At 35.7% G+C, this 13433-nt stretch overlaps 1 protein-coding gene across 1 annotated transcript in view; it reads right to left on the reverse strand.

The window, feature by feature from the left end:
• si:dkey-112m2.1 overlaps positions 1-13433 on the reverse strand; it is a 241373-nt gene that overhangs the window by 4604 nt on the left and 223336 nt on the right. The window contains exons 6-8 of the mRNA XM_087301071.1: positions 11226-11434; positions 3572-3839; positions 58-249 (exon numbers count right to left, since the gene is read on the reverse strand). Coding sequence (XP_087157197.1) covers positions 58-249; positions 3572-3839; positions 11226-11434 — 669 coding nt within the window. The remainder of the gene's footprint in view (positions 1-57; positions 250-3571; positions 3840-11225; positions 11435-13433) is intronic.

Raw genomic sequence — 13433 nt, forward strand, 5'->3', positions numbered from 1 at the left:
ATGGATGGATGGATGGATGGATTAACTGATTGATTGTTATCAGTCTTACTGGAATACCTGATTAACACTGTGCATGGTCTCCTGTGTGGTAGCTGTGGCAACGATGGCCCTGTTGCTTCCCGTGCTGAGCTGAAGGTTCAAGGAAAGTCCAGAGACCAGCTGCACACCTAGCTCTGTAATACTGACTTTATCATCCAGAACGCGGATCACCCTCTCAGCCAGAACTGAGTCTGATAATGGGGACATCACCTGGATAAAAAATACACACAGATATGCCTCTGTTACATAACACTGAAACAACAGTATATTTTCTCCTAGTTTCTCATAATGACACATAAAAAAACTGAAGGCTGTGTGCAATTTCAAAAATCTTAGTGACAGCTGTCCGCCCTCGGCCATATGGCAATATCTGACACACGAGCATGAAGATGACTTCGATATCAAACGTGACGTGAAGACTTCCTATCTGGATCAATTAATTGCAAAGCAGCCACCTCCATATTTCCGCATTCATTATGTTATAATGAAGTGTCAGAAGCTATTTACTTCTTATCTGTAAGTAGGACTTCCACTGTCACCAATGCGCACGGCCTGTACTTGCTTCTAACTACCATTTGTACACTAGTCCTCAGGCGACAGATTTGCACTCGAAGATGCAGCCATGTTAAGGTAAAGAAACAATCCTTACGATGTTTTTATATTCTGAGCGCATTCTAATTTGCCATTTGATTTGAGAGATTTATTAATTAGACATAAAAAAAGAATAAGCAAGGGGAGCCTCGGGCCTTACTCAACATTGCGTAAGATGCTGCCCCAGTGCTCCACTTATTTTATAGATCTGTTTCTAACAGTTACTGCATGCCATGCTACTTTAACAAATCTTTCCTTCCAAACGAAACCTGCTCTTGAACATTTTTGAAAGCATACGTATATCCCCCCTTTCTAATTGCAAATAATTAGTAAATCAATTTAGTTTTAATGAACTGCAAAACAGGTGCGTCCCTCTGGAAATTGAATAGTACATTTGGCCTGACAGCAAGGTGGACGATTGGCAATTTGGCCATGGTTAAGTGCTGTTTTTTTTATTTCAGGCATCTCGATATATAAAGCAGCACTGCTTTTCAGACTCCACGTATTCCATCCCACCATTACTGGGCTTTTTATCTGATTTTAATTTCAGCAAATGGATCAAATCGAAGCGTTCTCCACCTGTGGCTCTGGCGTCTATCTTTCTCTGCCAGACAGCACTCTAATGGCACTTTCAGCTCGTCAAGGGGGAGTATTTATGTGTGAAAGTACATGTGACAGATCTATAAGGAAAAAATGTGTAGTCTTCACAGACCAACACGTAATTAGTCGGTCTTAATAAAGAAGATTATGGTTTGTGGTAAGAGCTGTGAGAGATGTGCAGACAGACAGCATGCAAGCTGTGACAGAGCTAAGTGCTGTCTAGCTCTCGTCTGACAGCGTACACGTGTCACATCACAACTCGAGCTGATTCACCTCTCATCCGCATGGAGAGATTGACAAATGACAGCTCGGCTTTTCCAATAAAAACAAGGACGTCCTCACTTTTTATTCATGCGGTAGAAACACAAGGGAACTGCGGCTTAGTCAGCTGTAACTGTCAGTTTTCTTTCTCCAAAATGTGCAGCTCTGGCTGTGGTGTGGAGAGGAAATTGCATAATACGTTATAACAAATGAATCATGAATCTAGCTGTAATAACGCTGAAAATTCATGGACTGCTGATATCCTATCGATTGTGATATACCAGTAAAATGTTTACTATGATAAGAATCGCTTGTCTTCCAGCAAAAAAATAAAGAAATAAATGGAATTACGGCATCTGGAATCTGCCTCTACAATCTGGAAGTGGTTTGGTCTGGGCGGTATAGTGAAGCAAAAACTGGCCTGTGCAATGAATAAAGATACATTGTAACAGAGGAGTGTTTGAGATAATTTTGTGTTCATGTTTTGGTTATCAGACATGGTGATATTTCACGAAATTTGAGAAAAAAATATGATCTGATATGAGTGGCTGTTATGATCACCTGCGATCTAGCGGCTGCAGATGGATAAAGGACAACCAATCTGCCATTTTATGGCCTACAAGATCCAGTCATACACTACCACACACAACCAGTTCCTGATCCTAACTGATTAGACTAACAGCACAAACACACACATTGTTGCTAAGTATTATTATAGGCGTGTTAGAAACGTGGTTCCCTTGCCTAGTCTTGTCATGTACTGAGCTTTGCTTTGTTATGTTTATTCATGTCTGCTGCTTGACCATCCATTTGCTTATTGACCAAGATTATGGATCGCCTGTATACATCTGATTACTACTGTGTTGACTGTTGCTTGCCTGACCATTCTGCTAAATAAACCTGCATTTGGATCCGCACCCCTGTTGTCAAGCGTCACTGTCACATTACAATGGCTATAAGAACACAGATAAATCAAATATACACTCAATTGTGTGCTCGTTTACTTAATGTTTGATCAGCTTACTCAAAATCATACTATTTTATCATATTCTATCCTGTGATGAATGCTATGTCGATTAGCATTTCATTATAAATATACTTAATTCTTATAAAAACACTCAGGATGGCTATAAGAACACAGATAAAACAAATGTTCTTACAACTGTGTGATTGTTTTAATCAGCTTAGCCAAAATCATACTATTTTATTGTATTCTAGCCAGTGATGAATGCTATGTCGATTAGCATAGCATTATAAATATAAATTCATATTTATAAAAATATTCACAGTGACTATATGATCACATATAAACTAAATATTGTCACAACTGTGTGTTTATTGTCTTCATGTTTGATCAGCTTACTTGAAATCAAGCTATTTTATTGTAATCTATCCAGTGATAAATTCTATGTTGATTAGCATAGCATTATAAATATAGATTCATATTTATAAAAATATTCACGGTGACTATATGATCACATATAAACTAAATCTAGCTACAATTGTGGGTTTATTGTCTTCATGTTTAATCAGCTTACCCATGTTTAACTTCTGCTTACTCAAACACAGCAATGACATGATGTCTTTATCCACTTGTTAGGTCTGATGTAATGCGAAGCAGCTCCAGATCCAAGTGTTCTATCAAACTGAATGAGGAGGCTCAACAAATGGTAATAATAAACGTTTACAAAGTGCTGTAATACTTTCGACAATCATGATCGCAATATATATATATATAACCATGCCTAATATCAGATTAACAAGCGAATTGTCCTTTGTACTTGGAGATTGTGTGCAAGGCGCCCTCTAGCTTCCAGTATGAATGAAATTATATTACATCGTGTGTTCTCACATCACCCTGTTCTTGTTTAGAAAATACTTCTCGTTAAAGATGCATGATGATTTAAAATATTTTAATTGTAACAGACACCAGAAAATATTGTGACAGTTTTAAATCCACATTGCCAATCCCTAACTGCTATATTATTGTGGTAGTGCATGTTATTTAATCAGCATTACATGTGTTTATGGTACATGATGACACACTTTAAATACTAGATTAGAACTTCCTGTTTCTTACCTGAACTTTGGTGGTGCCAGTGTTCAAGCCGATCAGGACCTGCTCTTCTGACAGCTTGGCCACACGTTCATCCGCCACCCTTAAAGAGTCTCTCACCAGCTCTGTTACATCCACCTGCCAGTCACTGCCCAGGAGGAAGTCTGGCTGGCCCTGCCACTCTTCTGGCTCGGCCTCAAAGTGTGTGAGGACACGGACGGTGGTGCTCTGGTACTGTGGAGCACAGCTTCGGTCCTTCCTGGCTCCTTCTTCCCCATCATCCTCTCCAGACCTGCAGCACAGAGAGCATTCGATACTGAGCGTAAAATCTACTTTTTTATTAAGTTAAAGTAATTAATTAACAAAAGCACTTTCAAACACTTTGAAGTTATTTTCAGAGGTATAAAAGAAAAATAATCGTATTAAAAATAAAAACAGAGGAGTAAACAGTATTCTAATCTATGCTATTTACAACATGCTATTTAAAGACCAATGTGTAAAATAAATAGAGTTATTGTCTAACAACAAAAAAGAACAATTCAGATGGGTCTGAATTGAGTTGTCATTAACAGCAGCACAAACCTACATAGGTTCGTAACAAATTTGCTTAAAACCAGTTAGACATTGGCCAGTATAATATTCTGACAGTATGATAAACTTGGATAAAAATATCACAGCTTCACGGTATAGTGATTATTGCTCTAAAAATAAGTTATTTTTTAAATGTCTGAATAAAAAAAACAAAAATTCCCCCCTTTATACTTAATATATTTTATTTTGATAAATATTTAAAATATTTTGGAGCAGGAGCTAAACATGTCAGGCTAAATAATTCAAATGAATCATTGACTTCTGCTGTCGTCATTCGTTTCAAACACACATATTTCTTTACAATTTAAAACAGCATCTTTGGATATCTTTTCAGCTGGATATACTGTTGTCCTAAAAAAACAAACAAACAAACAAACAAACAAAAAAGTAAAAGAAAATCTTACATATATCATAGGAATAGTAAAACAGAAAATTTGGGCAGTTTTAAAATCTTAACTTTTCCAAACTGTGGTATATCTTGAAAACGGTTATTGTCCCATGCCTTCCAGTCCTAAGGTTTTCACTGATTGGCCCCAAACAACTTTGAACAGGCTTGAATATGTGCCGGTTGAGAAGCCACTGTGAAAGCAAATCTTTTATTTCAAAGAATTATAAATGTATATATATATATATATATATATATATATATATATATATATATATATATATATATATATATATATATATATATATATATATATATATATATTTATATTTTTATATATATGTTGTTTTTAAGTTTTTCTTAAAACAGTTAAGTAGATATTAGACTCCTTCAAATTTTAAGTATTTATACATAAAAATAAAAATAAACATGATGCAAAAAAAAGAAATCTTAACATTTCAAGGTTTAAAAAAGTTCAAATCAACCAAATAAAGGTAAAACAAATAAAGAACCAAAACTTTTAAGCAAAACTATTATTTTAAATATGGCTAAAACAAAGATGTGCATTATATTCTTATATACTTGTGTATGTGTGTACAAAGTTGAAGTCAGAATTATTAGCCCCCAATTATTTTTTTCCCCAATTTATGTTTAAAAGAGAGATGAGTTTTTCAACACATTTCTAAACATAACAGTTTTAATAACTTCTCTCTAATAACTGATTTCTTTTATCTTTGCCATGATGACAGTAAATAATATTTGACTAGATATTTTTCAATATGACTAGATATTTTTCATACTAGTATTCAGCTTAAAGGGTTATTAAAATGCTAAAAACTAGGTTAATTAGGTTAACCAGGCAGGTTAGTGTAATTAGGCAAGTTATTGTATAATGATGGTTTGTTTTGTAGACTATAAAAATAGCTTAAAGGGGCTAATAATTTTGACCTTAAAATGTTTTTTTTTTCTTTTCTTTTTTTTTTACTTAAAATCTGCCAGAAGAAAATATTATCAGACTGTGCAAAGGGAAAATTTCCTTGCTCTGTTAAACATCATTTAGGAAAAATGTTTTAAAAGAAAAAAAAAATTAAAAGGGGGCTAATAATTCTGACTTCAACTGTATGTGAGTGAGAGAGAGAGAGAGAGACAGAGCAGCAGTGGTGTTCAGTCTCATATTAAGGTTGAGTGGCTTCAACAGGCTATAAATGTGAGCCCTATTCACATTACAGTGATAATGCACTTCCTCTGCTCGCACAAACAGTCCAGCACCAGGTGAACAGGCCGGCAGCTCAGGCTATTCCATTATTTTTAATGAGTCAAAGCCATCGAAAATAAAAAACAACAGAGGTGGCAGGTTAACATGGTGTCTTTGAGCGGTGCGAAGGCCACGCTCCTCCAGACTTTTACGCAGCGACGCCTGACCAGCGCGGCAGAAACAGCATGACATTTACAGAACACAGGTGTATAAACAGGGCAGGCGGCGCTCAGATGAGGAATGTCAGGTCACTGCGGGTCTCAGGAGTAATGAGCTCCAGTCTTAAAACACCAGCGCATGTCTCCCGCTCTCTCACAGGTAATCAAAACACTTCCGCAGACAGACTTGACCTCGCACTAACAGAACATATGATACAGCAAGGGCACAGAATTAAGACTAAAGAGACAAATATGAACACCAGCTGACCACTGTCTTAAAGGGACAGCTCACCCGTAGATGAAAATGTATTTCCTTGTGTCTTTCTAAAACAGCACAACTTCTACTAAGCAGCATGAAAGTGCTTTTACACTAGGGTTTATAGCCTGGTCAGAACTGGAGCTTCTATAAAAATGTAAAAATTATATGATCAAAAGTGATGACAACTATTTTAATTTATGCACATTTTAACTATGCTTTAGGTGTCTGTTTTTTTAATAATGATTTTGTAGTGGCTTTTCACCTTTTATTGGGATAGGATAGTGGAGGACAGACAGGAAAGCATTGGGAGCAGAGAGGGGGGAGGGAACGGCACGGAGCCTTGAGCTGGGAATCAAACTCAGGTCACCGTGAGTGCCATATGTCAGTGCACTTAGACCCAATCCCAATAATGTTTTTTACCGCTACCCCTTATTAACATTGGTTATGAATGTATTAAAACATGTTATTATCCATGCTTGTTTATTATAAAATTTCATAATAATGATGCTAAAGAGAATTGGGACACCCCCTTCACACGAACGCACAAAACAAGGGGCAACGAGAAGGGCTAAGGTGTAGAATAGGGATTGTGATTTAACCACTAGGCTATTGGAGCTGACTGTTTTAGGTCTGTTTAATCAATGTATGTTGCAGTGACTTGTAAACTTGAGTTTATTCAAGTTAAAAATTTAAGGCAGCTTTTTTTTAATTGTACAAAGTTCTTTAAAGATCACTGTGTAAATTAAATGGATAAATGGATAAAAACAGCCCTAAGGTTTTCACTTATTGGCTCCAAAGAACTTGACCAGGCTTGAAAGTGTGTTTCACAGCATGTTGAGAAGACACTATGAAAGCAAATAATTTATTAATTTATTAATATTTCAATAAGGATCTTATTATCTAAAAAATTAAAACAACATCATAATGGATTACTGGTCATTTTAATGCAATAATGATTTAATGTAATGATGAAGTTGATTAATAGATATTATATATACAGTAGATCCATCAGAAATCACTCTCATATTATTAATAATAATAATAATAATAATAATAATTATTATTATTATTATTATTAATAATAATAATGGTAATAGTAATAAAAGCAATAATGACTGGACTAATAATTTCATTTGAAAATACATACAATAAGTAATAAATAAATATTGGACAGATAAGTATTTAAATATTTTTCTTTTTTTACGTTTAATTAATGCCGTCTTTATGAACAATCATTTTCTTTAAAAAATAAACATGAAAAAAACAACTTCAAACTTTTGACCAGTAGTGTACATATTTTCATATATACAGTTGTAGTCAGAATTATTAACCCCTCTGAATTATTACCCACCCCCCTCCACATTTCTGTTTAACGAAGAAATTTATTAAACACATTTCTAAACATAATAGTTTTCTCATTTCTTTTAACTGATTTATTTTATGTTTGATATGTTGACAGTAAATAATATTTGACTAGATATTTTTTAAGACACTTCTATACAGCTTAAGGTGACATTTAAAGGCTTAACTAGGTTAATTAGGTTAACTACGCAGTTTAGGGTAATTAGACAAGTTATTGTATCATGATGGTTTGTTCTGTAGACTATAGAAAAAAATGCTTAAAAGGGCATTTAGTAGATCACATAATTCAGCCTTCACATAATTTAGTATTTTTTCCCCTTATCCTAAATTTGTCTTCAATTTGACCTTTTGTTTGTGTCATTTTTGTAAAAATCTCTTTGTTTGTTTTCTGCACTGCAAAAAAAAAAAAAAAAAAAAAAAAAAACAATAAAAAATGAGAAACAGTCCTCATTCAGGTGAGGAGCTGTAATTGCATGTCTATTGCATGATCATTTTTCAGCACAAGACAAAGCTGCCTGTTGTCCGCAGAATGAACTTGCCTTAAAGCATTTTTCTACAATGCAAGAAAAATGCTAAATAATTCAATATATACATATTCTAATGAAAAATAATATAAAATACAGTTTTACGGCCAGTTAGAAATATGCATGACTTTCTCAAGTTAATCCAAAAGTGAATTAGTTTTACAAAGCAAGCTCATTTCCAAGCAATCTAGTACAATAGGAGCTTTAAAAAAATCTTGGTACTGATTTTTTTTGCGCAAACCACATATTTTATTCCTGTCAACCACACACTACAGATGACAGGCATATCCATTTTTTGAGTCTCATCAGTGCCTTGCAATTTTTCTACCGTTCATTCCATCTGTCTTCCGTCTTCCGGTTCTCGCTTATCATGCATGAGTCAATCCAGCAGGATTGTTTCTGGTGGAAGAGTAATTAAAAATTATCTCGTGGATATCCGCACGGTATGCCAGCATTAACCTGTGTGTTGTCTGGTGCTGGTGCGTCAGAAGCAGGTGTGCCTGAAGACGACCCAGTGGTAATTAAAAAGTCAGCGTCCGCATCCTCCCTCACCACCATCATGCTTTCCGGAGGGAGATCCGTACATGTCTGGTGTTACCAAGAAACAACCGAGCGTAAAAGCGGCTGTTTATTAAGACAGGCCAGGTGAGCTGGAGCATTACTGTGCAGTACTGAGAGACTTACTTCAGTAATGTAAGAAATCATTGTGTTTTCAAATCACCAGTCGCATTGCATAACGTGTGGGCTGTGCAGGATATTTTTTGCTCAGATAAATATTAGAAATCTTATCTGAGTATAGTCAGAAGATTCTTATCTTCTAAATTCTAATTTACCAAAGTTACACATTTATAGAAACTTTATAATAGACAAAAGATTTTAGAAGGTTTTTCACCTCAAAAGAAAAATAATACTTTTAACATCTCTAACAGGTTCTTGAAAACCTTTGGTTATTTCTTAATTTTTAACAGTGTAAAGGGTAATATATTACTTTTTAATTTTTTTGTCTACTCAAATATGGTGGCACGGTGGTGCAGTGGGTAGCACTGTCATCTCACAGTAAGAAGATCGCTGGTTCAAACCTCGGCTGGGTCATTTGAAATTTCTGTTTGCATGTTCTCCCTGTGTTCGCGTGGGTTTCCTCCGGGTGCTCCGGTTTCCTCCACAAGTGCAAAGATTTGCACTATAGGTAAATTGAGTAAGCAAAATTGTCAATAGTCTATGTGTGTGAATGAGAGTGTATGAGTGTTTTCCTGTACTGGGTTGCAGCTGGAAAGGCATCCGCTGCATAAAACATATGCTGGATATGTTGGTGGTTCATTCCGCTGAGGCGACCCCAGATTAATAAAGGGACTAAGCCAAAAATAAAATAAATGAATAGATGAATGTCTACCAAACTTCCAATTTTAATGTTTTACGCTATTTTTAAGCTTCACTCACACCAAAAATGATAACTATATAGATAACTCTAGTGATAACTATATTAGTGTCACACCAGCAATTTTGTATATTTTAACCATTTGCTGCTTTAAAATCGGAGTAGGATTTAATCTTTATGGACCCTTTTCACAACCCTGTTTGGACGCGTTTAACGGTCCTTAACATCTTAAAATCTTACAATTTAAAATTTTTAGTTTTGAAAAATTGCATGAACATTTATATGAATGTATTATATCATTTTTGCTTCAAATTACAAAAAAAAAGAATGACCACTTGTGCAAGGCATTTGTAATGCATCTATGGAACAGGACAGTAAATTTGATGGAATTCTCTTCTCTAGCTGCCGTCATCAGTCTCACACATTTTTTTTCCTTTTTCTTAAAGTCTTTATAACATCAACATTTTAAAAAATTATTTGTTGTACTCTCCCATTAACTGCACTCTAAGTTTACGCAACTACGATGACTTCCACTTCTAAGAAATCCGGAATGTGAAAATGGTTGTCCATGGTTATCAATATTTATGCAGCTTTTGATGTCATTTCGATAAATCGTGTAGTCCTAGTATGTAAAGCTTATTGAATAAGCATGGGTGCTTAAAATAAAGATAAAAGTATCTAAAGTATCAAATTCTATTAAAATAAAAATCAATCCTAGTAAGTTTTTAGATGAAATGTTACAATGGCTAAAAAGATAGTTAATCCAAAACGGAAAAGTCATCATTTACTCATCCTTTACTTGTTCCAAACCTGTTTGAGTTTTTTTTTTTCTGTTCTGTAAACACAAAAGAAGATATACTGAAGAATGTTAAGGATTAAACACCTATCTTTTTAGTAAAGCATACACACAATGCATCGCATAACAGTTTGATGCATGAGTATGCTCCACGCAGGTGACCAGGATTGACAACCACCTGTAGGACACACTCCTGTCTTAATGCACCATACATTTTGTTAGAAACACTCATATGCTTTACATGTTTGTTTCCACGTCTGTTTATATAACTACTGTTTTCATTTATACAGTAGCACTTCATTTTTGCATCTTTTAAATACACTATGAACAGCTGCTATGCTAATTATTTTCTTTATTCCCTAGGGTGTAAATAGAGGCCACCAGAGATTATGAGGCCAAATTATGCAGCAACATTGATGCGATTCAAGACCTGTGAAGAAATGATGCCAAGGTATCCATAATCTTGGACCAGGCCGTATTCTGAGCTGATGTGACATACTCACACCTGCAGTTTTCCATGATGGATGTCCAGCGTTTCCAACTCTGAACTTTTAGAAGAGAAAATTAAATCACACTGAACTGAACTAAACTGAGTTTCAACTCTGAAATCTGGACTTTATTAAAACTTCTATGTTAAGCTGCTTTGACACAATCTACATTATAAAAGTGCTATATAAATAAACAGGAATTGAATTGAATTGAATTGAATGTTGAAATTTTAGCTTTCCCTATCATGTGCATCAATGGTTACAAGACCATTCTTCAATATATCTTCTTTTCTAATACCAACCTAAAATACTCAAATTGACAAGTAACGTGTAAGTAATTAAATTTTTTTTGAGTGAACTATTCTTTAACATCAAAACCTTCTTGGGAAAATTTAAATATGCTTAATTTGTATAACAAACTCTTTTTTTCCTCACTTTTAATGAAAGATCAAATTGTGATTCCTTAAAAGCAAACCATGTTTAACCTTTGGTTGGCGGCATCTGCAGGAACTCTCCAGCCCCTGATTTGGCTGAGCTCAGGATCAGACATCTCGATCTGCAGGGGAAGTCGAGGCGTCCACACGCTCAACTCCAGCTGAGCACTGAGGTAACTGTAAGTGAAGTTCACCATCATCTTCACCCTCCCACGCGTCTCCTTGCCATTGACGTACACATAATCACACCTTTCGGACACCTAAGAGGCAGGAATACAAATCAGACCGCAGATAAACAAAGCATTCAAGCAGCACTGTATTCAAAGCAGCACTAAATTAAAGAAAATTGCAGTGCTGGCCAAGGTATCAGCCTACTTTTCACTCCAATTTCCTGGCGACCATTTCAAATTTTGAAAGCGCAAAAAATGAGGCCTCTCCGTGTGCTAATCAGCGCAATATGTGAAAAACAGTCTGGCCTTTGTGTGTTTTCTTGCCGCTGTTGCTCGCTTTGATTCTGCACTTTAATGAGGAAGATGAGAGATTGGACTGGCTTTGACTGGTCTGTCCAACTATTTATTTCTGACTACAGTCGGTGGAGAAGTAGCCATCAATAACTAGATCCTATATTTTTCATGCTTTGGGGTTGAAAAGAGCTAACAGATGGGAGGGATGGAAAATAAAATAGTAGTCAAGTCTTTCCAAAGCAGCAAAGTAATTCATTTGTAGAATATATACAGTGCACTTAGCTAAAGCGTATGATACCTGGCAGAGAGAACATTTCTTGTCATCCAATCAACTTGAGGGCTTCTTTAAAAACAACAGATGTGAAAGTAGACCAATGGCAACAGTGCTTGATTTCTGAGTAGCTGCCCATCAGCTTGAAACCCAAGATGACAAGAGTGTGAGTTGTTTATGAGATTTCCCTAATGTTGTGCCATTTTCCCGATCATCATACTTGTTACATCTCAATATCAGACTGCTATTTGGTAGCCGCAATCAGTAAGCAGTAAGCTTTCATCAAGTTCTCATTTGCTCACTGCTTGCAGTATCTCAGGAATCAATTTCATCTTTTTTTGCATCAACAAAAAAGCAAAAAGACAAAGTCTCAAAGACTTATCACTTCCTAATGAAGTTTTAGACTACTTTCTATTTGCAACAGTGGGGATAGTCAATGGTGCATTTATTTGAGCTGTGATTAACTCCAGTTGCCACTATCCATTATACAGTGCACACTGAACCCTGTGAAATGAATAATAAGTTTTGTTGTGATAATGGCTGCAACAATATGTGTGAACTAAAAATCACATTAGCTTTCATGACAGGACTGGAAAAAGTTTAGTCTTAATAGGAAAACCAAAATACATAATTTACAATTATTATACTTTATTTTCAAATAAAGTAAATGACAAGGTTATATAGGAAGGTTACAGTTACCACTAAAATTGCATTCATTTATTTTTATAGTGGACCAACAGATTACATATACACTCACTGGCCACTTTATTAGGTACTGCTTGCTAATGCAAAGTTCTAATCAGCCAATCACATGGGAGAAGCTCAATGCATTCATGCATGTAGACATGATCAAAATGATCTGCTGCAGTTCAGACCGAGCATCAGAATGGGGAAGAAAGGTAATTTTGGTGACTAATTGTGGCATGGTTGTTGGTGCCAGACGTGATGGTCTGAGTATTTCAGAAACTGCTGATCTACCGGGATTTTCAAGCACAACCATCTCTAAGGTTTACAGAGAATGGCCAGAAAGAGAGAAAATATCCAGTGAGCGGCATTTCTGTGGGCGCATATGCCTTATTGATGCCAGAGGTCAGAGAAGAATGGCCAGACTAGTTTGAGCTGATAGAAAGGCAACAGTACTTCAAATAAACACTTGTTACAACCAAGGTATGCAGAAGAACATCTTTGGATGCACAAAACTTCCAACCTTGAGGCGCATGGGCAACAGTGGATTTGCTACAATTCGCACATGCTCACCAAAAATGGACAATAGAGTATTAAAAAAACATTGCCTGGTCTGAGTCTCGATTTCTGCTGTAACATTTGGATGGTAGGGCCATAATTTGGTGTCAACAACTTAAAAACATAGATCCATCTTGCCTTGTATCAATGGTTCAGGCTGGTGGTGGTATAATGGTATAGGGAATATTTTCTTGGCACTTTGGGTGCATTAGTACTAATTGAGCCTCATGTCAACACCCCATCCTATCATCTTCTATTTGGCTACTTGCAGAAGGATAACGC

The sequence above is a fragment of the Danio rerio genome, chromosome 21, assembly GCF_052040795.2.
Source record: "Danio rerio strain M-AB ecotype USA chromosome 21, GRCz13ab, whole genome shotgun sequence".
NCBI classification, from domain to species: Eukaryota; Metazoa; Chordata; class Actinopteri; order Cypriniformes; family Danionidae; genus Danio; species Danio rerio.